This window comes from Uranotaenia lowii, chromosome 2 (assembly GCF_029784155.1).
Source record: "Uranotaenia lowii strain MFRU-FL chromosome 2, ASM2978415v1, whole genome shotgun sequence".
Lineage (NCBI taxonomy): Eukaryota > Metazoa > Arthropoda > Insecta > Diptera > Culicidae > Uranotaenia > Uranotaenia lowii.
This window is the reverse complement of record NC_073692.1, coordinates 31,717,508-31,726,336: the sequence shown is the minus strand read 5'-3', so window position 1 is coordinate 31,726,336 and position 8,829 is coordinate 31,717,508. Positions and strand designations below refer to the sequence as shown.

At 38.1% G+C, this 8,829-nt stretch overlaps 5 protein-coding genes across 5 annotated transcripts; 2 read left to right on the top strand and 3 right to left on the bottom strand.

Annotated features, from left to right (window-relative positions):
- Positions 1 to 4,164: 4,164 nt before the first annotated feature.
- On the bottom strand, positions 4,165 to 5,067 carry LOC129747157 (uncharacterized). The gene is made up of 2 exons (XM_055741198.1): positions 4,703 to 5,067; positions 4,165 to 4,639 (listed from the first exon to the last, which is right to left on the bottom strand). Exons 1-2 carry the CDS (start codon positions 4,706 to 4,708, stop codon positions 4,181 to 4,183), a joined length of 465 nt encoding a protein of 154 aa, XP_055597173.1. The 5' UTR covers positions 4,709 to 5,067; the 3' UTR covers positions 4,165 to 4,180.
- Positions 5,068 to 5,126: 59 nt separating this feature from the next.
- On the top strand, positions 5,127 to 5,649 carry LOC129741220 (uncharacterized). The gene is made up of 2 exons (XM_055732933.1): positions 5,127 to 5,132; positions 5,191 to 5,649. The coding sequence occupies exons 1-2, from the start codon at positions 5,127 to 5,129 to the stop codon at positions 5,647 to 5,649; spliced, it is 465 nt and encodes a 154-aa protein (XP_055588908.1).
- Positions 5,650 to 5,823: 174 nt separating this feature from the next.
- On the bottom strand, positions 5,824 to 6,581 carry LOC129747158 (adult cuticle protein 1-like). The gene is made up of 2 exons (XM_055741199.1): positions 6,443 to 6,581; positions 5,824 to 6,381 (listed from the first exon to the last, which is right to left on the bottom strand). Exons 1-2 carry the CDS (start codon positions 6,446 to 6,448, stop codon positions 5,962 to 5,964), a joined length of 426 nt encoding a protein of 141 aa, XP_055597174.1. The 5' UTR covers positions 6,449 to 6,581; the 3' UTR covers positions 5,824 to 5,961.
- Positions 6,582 to 7,146: 565 nt separating this feature from the next.
- On the bottom strand, positions 7,147 to 7,668 carry LOC129741219 (uncharacterized). Its single transcript, XM_055732932.1, has 2 exons — positions 7,663 to 7,668; positions 7,147 to 7,590 (listed from the first exon to the last, which is right to left on the bottom strand). The coding sequence occupies exons 1-2, from the start codon at positions 7,666 to 7,668 to the stop codon at positions 7,147 to 7,149; spliced, it is 450 nt and encodes a 149-aa protein (XP_055588907.1).
- A 346-nt stretch (positions 7,669 to 8,014) lies between these two features.
- Positions 8,015 to 8,539, top strand: LOC129741218 (uncharacterized). The gene is made up of 2 exons (XM_055732931.1): positions 8,015 to 8,020; positions 8,081 to 8,539. Exons 1-2 carry the CDS (start codon positions 8,015 to 8,017, stop codon positions 8,537 to 8,539), a joined length of 465 nt encoding a protein of 154 aa, XP_055588906.1.
- Positions 8,540 to 8,829: the final 290 nt, after the last annotated feature.

Sequence of the window (8,829 nt, the reverse complement as noted above, 5' to 3'; positions counted from 1 at the left end):
TGCTCGGGATAATCCTTGGGGAACGCCTTACAGGAAATATGGCTTGAACTACAACACCTGAGTTCGGATGCCCAATTCTCCAGTTGACAAACGTGATACGAAAGAATGATGATGAACAATTGGAATCATGAATGATGTTGACTCAATGATAAAAACCAAACTACAAAATATTTAAATTATTTTTTCTTTCCTTGCTGAACCATAAGTCATATCTACGAATTGAAAATGAGAATTATTTCATTTCAATGGTTCTTTATTGGATGCTTCACAACTAGGCAACAATCAGCTTCTGGTTGACGGTATGTCCAACAAGTGGAGCAACATGAACTGATCCTGGATTGGCAGCAACATACTTGGCAGCAACGACTGGAGCACCACGAGAAACATAGTTGTTGTATCCTTGTCCATAGCCATATCCAGACCATGGAAGACCCCATAGATTGACCTTAGCAACGTTGGCCTGAGCGACAGTGGGCTTCGCTCCATACCATCCATGTCCGTTAACCCAGGCATTGTCATACACCGAGTTCACTGCTGGCCAGGATCCATGAACTGAGGAATAAGGATAAGACACCAGACCTCTGTTGTTCCAGTTGTTCCATTCATTCCATCCATTGTTTCATCCATTGTTCCAGGAGTTCCATCCCAGGGAGCTAACTGGCCACGAGTTCTCAACGTATCCAGCTTGAGTGGCAACAGCCAAAGTAGCAACGAGGAATGCGGCGAATGCCTGGAAGAAAAATTCTTATTCTAAAAATCTGAGGGTTCGTAAAAAATTGACGAAAATTACCTTCATTTTTATGGTTGATTGAATTTGGGAACAACTGTTTGCCTGAAAGTGCTGACGACTTCGAATGTGCCAAACAACTCGGGTTATGCCTTTTTATATCCTGATACAATGAATAGCAAAAAAAAATCAAAAATGGAAAGTCAGTTTTCAATCACTTCCTCGTTTTGAAGGTTCATCGGGTGACTCTTTTGAACTTGTCGAATTGCGTTCTTCCAGATCAAATCATACCCGAAAGATTTTTTTTATAGCTTTTAAATTGATATAAATTCACACGATTTTGGTTCAAATAAAACATTCTCCATTCACATCTTTCTCAGTAAACAATTGCACTGCTGTTGCATAACTTTTAGCTATGAAGGTATACAGGGAGCAAATAAAAAATAGAAAAAGATTTTCGTTATATCAGATAATTACATTCAAATTATTCTAGGTCATCATCGCCCTCTTGTCTTTGGCTGTTGCTGCTCAAGCCGGATATGTTCAGCCAACCTGGAACTCTGTTAACAACCTGGCATGGAACTCATGGAATGGAGTGAATGCCTGGAACAATGGATGGAATGAATGGAACAACTGGAACACCAAGGGTCTGGTGTCGTATCCTTACTCTTCCGTTCATGGATCCTGGCCAGCAGCAGTGAGCTCCGTCTATGACAACGCCTGGATCAACGGAAACGGATGGTATGGAGCGAAGCCAACCGTTGTTCAGGCCAATGTTGCCAAGGTCAATCCGTGGGGACTTCCTTGGGCCGGATATGGTTATGGACATGGATACAACAAATATGTTGCTCACGGTGCTCCAGTCGTTGCTGCCAAGTATGTTGCTGCCAATCCAGGTTCAGTGCATGTTGCTCCACTAGTTGGACACGCCGTCAACCAAAAGCTGATTGTTGCCTAAATTGTAGACAGTTTTATAGCAATAAAAATTAACAAATGGTAATTATTTGTGTTTTAATTATGGTAACCTTCGAATCGAGTCATGATTCCCTATATATCCCACGTGTTAATGAAATACTCCAAGCTGTTATTTAATCCCTTCTTTTTTAATTGAAAATATTAATTCTCTCCTCAAATACGACGTTTTAATTTTTTCTGGAGTTATGTTCGTTTGTAGAACATTATAGTAAACTTTTCGTAGTAGTTTGGAGATCCTTTTTAAAAAAGCTTTTGCTTAAATTCAAATACGTGTTCCAGCTTTCTTGCTCCTGAAAAAATCATTCCCAAATTCAACACTTTAAACCTTACGGTTACAAACTCCACTTAAGATGCAATTCAGATAACATTTCAAATTGGTACAGCAATGGGACGTCATTCCATTAAATTTTTTTGACATTTGGTTTTTATAAATTGGCACAATATGGACAAAAATGAAAAAAAAATGACAAAAATGACAAAAATGACAAAAACGAAAAAAAAATGACAAAAATGACAAAAATGACAAAAATGACAAAAATGACAAAAATGACAAAAATGACAAAAATGACAAAAATGACAAAAATGACAAAAATGACAAAAATGACAAAAATGACAAAAATGACAAAAATGACAAAAATGACAAAAATGACAAAAATGACAAAAATGACAAAAATGACAAAAATGACAAAAATGACAAAAATGACAAAAATGACAAAAATGACAAAAATGACAAAAATGACAAAAATGACAAAAATGACAAAAATGACAAAAATGACAAAAATGACAAAAATGACAAAAATGACAAAAATGACAAAAATGACAAAAATGACAAAAATGACAAAAATGACAAAAATGACAAAAATGACAAAAATGACAAAAATGACAAAAATGACAAAAATGACAAAAATGACAAAAATGACAAAAATGACAAAAATGACAAAAATGACAAAAATGACAAAAATGACAAAAATGACAAAAATGACAAAAATGACAAAAATGACAAAAATGACAAAAATGACAAAAATGACAAAAATGACAAAAATGACAAAAATGACAAAAATGACAAAAATGACAAAAATGACAAAAATGACAAAAATGACAAAAATGACAAAAATGACAAAAATGACAAAAATGACAAAAATGACAAAAATGACAAAAATGACAAAAATGACAAAAATGACAAAAATGACAAAAATGACAAAAATGACAAAAATGACAAAAATGACAAAAATGACAAAAATGACAAAAATGACAAAAATGACAAAAATGACAGAAATGACAAAAATGACAAAAATGACAAAAATGACAAAAATGACAAAAATGACAAAAATGACAAAAATGACAAAAATGACAAAAATGACAAAAAAGACAAAATGACAAAAATGACAAAAATGACAAAAATGACAAAAATGACAATTATGACAGTTTCAATATATTTCTAAAATTTTTGAGGATCATTTAAGCTTGTGGATAGTATTTGAATATCCAGAAGATCAAAAGAAAATCATTCATGCCAGATTTGCTTATTCGCTATATAATAAGTTGTTTTCAAGTAGCGTGATTAAAAAGGGTTATTCTACCATTCGAGGCAATAGCATTTGCAACTCATGAAAAAGTGCAAAAAAAATTAAGCAAAATATGCACTTGTTTTTCGGATTAAGGGGGGGGTAGGGTCTAACACTTTCAAAAAATCGATTTTTTTATTTTTTTATTTTCTTATTGTAAAACATTTCAAGAATGTTGTGTCAAATTTTCAAGTCAATTGAAGCAAAATTGTAGAAGTTATAGGCCTTTATCTCCTCCTATCTAATACTGCAAGAAAGCAAGAGCAGAAACTTCAAACGCGTTTTTCTCGAAAGCACATTTTTAAAGTCCGTGGACATCGTCATTTTAAAACTACTTATCCGATTCTTTTCAAATTTGGAACCTATTTTCTACATATAAAATACCAGACCCCAACGTTTTCCTTTTTTGATTTTTTTACTTTGGGGAGATTTTACAGGTGAAAAATGGCGGATTTTTTCGTGAAAAATCGTAGTTTTTATTTCAAACAGCCACAAAAATTTCATAAAAATATTTTTAAGTTAAATAAAAACGTTGGGGTCCAGAAAAACATCTATTAAAAATATTTTGCTCTGATTTTTTGACTTCAGATGATTCTGTGCTGAGATACAGTGTCCACCGCAAATCGTGTTTTTTAAAAGGCATCCTCGAAAGTGCTCCGTCACCGGCTCATTTTTCAATATTTTTCTACGAAAAAATTACTAAATGTTCTTTTAACAATGCCTTGTATAATGCAAAAAATTTTAATACATTTGTTTGAACGATAGCTCTAGAAAAAAATCGTGAAAATTATGTTTTCTTTTACCCGTTAGACCCTACCCCCCCCCCCCCCCCCCTTAAATAAAATTTCATCGATCAAAAGCAACGTGTTTAAATTTAAACTAAGGATTTTATTCGGAACCAATTCTCATAAGTTTATGCGACAATCACCTTCTGGTTGACGGCATGTCCAACCAATGGCGCAACATGAACTGATCCTGGATTGGCAGCAACATACTTGGCAGCAACGACTGGAGCACCATGAGCAACATATTTGTTGTATCCATGTCCATAACCATATTCGGCCCATGGAAGCCCCCAAGGGTTGACTTTGGCAACATTGGCCTGAACTACGGTTGGCTTAGCTCCATACCATCCATTTCCGTTGATCCAGGAATTGTCATAGACGGAATTCACTGCTGGCCAGGATCCATGAACTGAGGAATAAGGATACGAAACCAGACCCTTGGTGTTCCAGTTGTTCCATTCATTCCATCCATTGTTCCATCCGTTGTTCCAGGAGTTCCATCCCAGAGAACTAACTGGCCACGAGTTCTCGACATATCCGGCTTGAGTGGCAACGGCCAAAGTAGCAACGAGGAATGCGACGAATGCCTGTTTTGAAAGAATGAAATTCTGTCACCCAATTCGACCTACAATAAAGTTAGCGAAACTTACCTTCATTGTGTTATGGTTGGTTGAACTCAGGAACAGCTGTTTGCTCTGAAGTACTGCTGAATTGTTATGGTTTTGCTACTCGCCTCTTGGCTATTTATATCCTTGCTCATTGGTTTTTTAGTTTAAATACAAATGAAAGGTGATCAGAATCACTTTTTGGAATTGACAATTCACTGAACCGTTAACTTTTATTGTTTACGATTAGAACGTACTTGGACCAATACTTCAAAATCAATAATTTACTCTTCTTTGCTGTAGATAGGTACATAGTCAGTGTTTAAAAGTGAAAGTTATTGAAAATACATCAAAAGTTCGATTCATTTTTGAATCGTTTTTTGAGGATATAAAAAGGTTGATTGCCAAAGAACTCAGTAAACAGTACTTTGAGACAAACAGTTGCTCCTTAGCTCATTCATCCACAAGAATGAAGGTTAGTATTGCCGCACATTTTGTTTGAATTGATAACGCTAATTTTGTTTTTCAAATAGGTATTCATCACTTTTCTGGTAGCCAGCCTAGCTGTTGCTGCTCAAGCCGGTTATGTCCAGAACGCATGGCCAGTCAACTCCCTGGGATGGAACTCCTGGAACAACGGATGGAACAATGGATGGAATGAATGGAAAAACTGGAACACTAAGGGTCTGGTTTCATATCCTTACTCTTCCGTCCATGGATCCTGGCCAGCAGTGAACTCCGTCTATGACAATGCCTGGATCAACGGAAACGGATGGTATGGAGCGAAGCCAACTGTCGTTCAAGCCAACATTGCCAAGGTCAACCCATGGGGACTTCCATGGGCCGGATATGGTTATGGCCATGGATACAACAACTATGTTGCTCATGGTGCTCCAGTCGTTGCTGCCAAGTATGTTGCTGCCAATCCAGGATCAGTTCATGTTGTCCCATTGGTAGGACATGCCGTCAACCAGAAGCTGATTGTCGCCTAAACTAATGAAAATTGCTTCCGAATAAAATCCTGATTTGCATTTAAAACACGTTTCTTGTCATTGATGAACTTATTCTTAATCCGAAAAATCACACTCTGCCGCTTTAAAGCCTAGCTTTTTTTTTGCTGAAAATCAAAGTGGAAGTTGTCATCCGAAAAACATCTCAACTCACTGTTTTAAGTCGAATCCATAATTGGTTCATTTGCTTGTAGTGGTAGAGGTTTTCATACTGATGTTTTTTCACATAATTTCTGTTATAAAATATGGCTTGAGGAATGGTGTCGATGAAGTCCAGATGACTAGGTTTAGATCCTAGGTGCCGGGAGCCGGAGCCAGATTGAGCTGTTGCTGCGAAACAGAATGGCCGGGAAGTGGCGCCACGTGGACAGCTCCACGTGTAGCCGAAACGGAAGTGGCCACTGGAGCTGGAGGAGCAGGTGCCACTACAGCTGGTGGAGCCGGGAGCAAAACCACTGGTGGAGCAGCTGGAGCTAGAATCACCGGTGTTCCAGAACTGTTATCTACTGTAATCGCTGGAGGTGGTGCAGGGGCAGGAATTACGACAGCAACTGGAACCGGTGGAGGATTCGATTGGACTACGGTTGCCCCTGGAATGGCTAAACCTTCTGGGGCCGCAATAGCTACTGGAACTCCACCTGGTATGACCCAAGGAATGACGGCACCCTCGCCACAGGTCAAGAGGAGGGCAACGCTCGACAAAATGGTTACACACTGCAAAAATGAACAAAATTGTATTGTCTAAATATTTACAATTCACTTGAAAACTGATCACCTTCATCTTTGACAATCGATAACGCGGAAGTCAAAGTCGAACTGAAACTTCAGCTGATGATCAATCGGATACTTATATAGAGAGACAATCGTGCAAAAACTCCAACGCTCTATGAAGATGTCTGTTCCACAGTTCTGGGATCGGTAGTGCGACCTGGAATTAATTACACTGTAGCTTCGGATCAAATTAATGAATCCAGACATTGTCATATAGTATCCCAATAGTAAAAAGAACATGATCCAGGCTGAGCGACCAGCAGTCGTATTTCCACGGAATGGCTCAAATGCCGGCAAAAATTTCATCAGCAACAAATCCAACTGAGAACCAGAAAAGTGAATAACTAAATCACCAGCTCCAGTATTAGCATAAATGGCTCAGTTAGTTGGATCTCCGAACTAGCGGGGATAACAATGTGAACTTTTGACTAGATTATTCCATGATAAAGAGTGATCGAACAGGAATGCCTGGAATGGCGCTGTCTGCATTTCATTTTCTAGCAGCATCCAATCAACTGCACGTGAGCAGTTGTGAATGGTATACGATTTCAGCTGATCGATTACAACTTTGGTTAAGATGGATTCCATTGACGTAAATCATCTTGAAGTAAGCAGCGTGAACAATGAACGAAAAATTTCTAGATGAGAAAAAATAACTCGTTATTGATCAATTTCAAATATTTTATTGAGTTAAACATTTTCAGCGCGTTAGGCAACAATCAGTTTCTGATTCACTGCATGTCCTACCAATGGAGCAACATGAACTGATCCTGGATTAGCAGCAACATACTTGGCAGCAACGACTGGAGCACCGTGAGCAACATAGTTGTTGTATCCTTGTCCATAACCATATCCGTCCCATGGAAGTCCCCACGGGTTGACCTTGGCAACATTGGCCTGAACAACGGTTGGCTTTGCTCCATACCATCCATTTCCGTTGATCCAAGCATTATCATAGACGGAGTTCACTGCTGGCCAGGATCCATGAACGGAAGAGTAAGGATACGAAACCAGACCCTTGGTGTTCCAGTTGTTCCATTCGTTGTTCCAGGCATTCACTCCATTCCATGAGTTCCATGCCAGGCCAGGCCAGGTTGGCTGAACGTATCCGGCTTGGGCGGCAACGGCCAAAGATAACAGGGCGACAATGACCTACAAAAATGTTTCAACAGTTATTTGAGAAATCGAAAATTTAATTCGAGTTTTATTTTGCTCTCTATATACCTTCATAGCTAAAAGTTATTAAACAGCAAAGCAATTGTTTACTGAGAAAGGTGTGAATTGAGAATGTTTAATTTGAAATAAAATCGTGTAAATTTATATAAATCTGAAAGCAATAAAAAAAACTTTTGAGTATATTTTGATCTATAGGAAAGCAATTCGTTAAATTGAAAGGAGTCAACCGATGAACCTTTAAAAAAGGAAGTGATTGGAAACCAACTATCCATGTTTATTTATCAATTTTGCTTAACATTGTGTCAGGATATAAAAAGGCATAACTCGAGTCGTTTGGCACATTCGAAGTCGTCAGCACTTTCAGGCAAACAGTTGTTCCCAAATTCAACCAACCATAACAATGAAGGTAATTTTCGTCAATTTTCTATGAATCGTCAGGGTTTCAAAATATTTTTTTTTCTTCTAGGCATTCGTCGCATTCCTAATTGCTATTTTGGCCGTTGCCACTCAAGCTGGATACGTTGAGAACGCATGGCCAGTTAGCTCCCTGGGATGGAACTCCTGGAACAACGGATGGAACAATGGATGGAATGAATGGAACAACTGGAACACAAAGGGTCTGGTGTCGTATCCTTACTCTCCCGTTCATGGATCCTGGCCAGCATTGAACTCCGTCTATGACAACACTTGGGTTAACGGAAACGGATGGTATGGAGCAAAGCCAATTGTCGTTCAGGCCAACGTTGCTAAGGTCAACCCATGGGGTCTTCCATGGGCCGGATATGGTTATGGACATGGATACAACAACTATGTTGCTCATGGTTCTCCAGTCGTTGGGGCCAAGTATGTCGCTGCTAATCCAGGATCAGTTCATGTTGCTCCTCTGGTAGGACATGCCGTTAACCAGAAACTGATTGTTGCCTAAATCTGTGGTAGTAAATAAAGTACGGAGATTCGAATTTCAATTGTAAGATTTCATAAAGAAAATGATGACAACATGCAATGAATTTAATGTCCTTTGGCCTTCAATTTGAGTTCTTGTCTTTCCACTTCAGAATATTGATATGAATAAAAAAAAACTGCAATCGAACTACGAAGCTTAGAATAATCACGGTAAAATGTACAATTTTTATAATTTTATTCGTGAGAGTTCGTCATGTGCTCGATATTAACTTAGCTCATTCAATGCTGAATAAGCCATTTTTTTTTTAACCG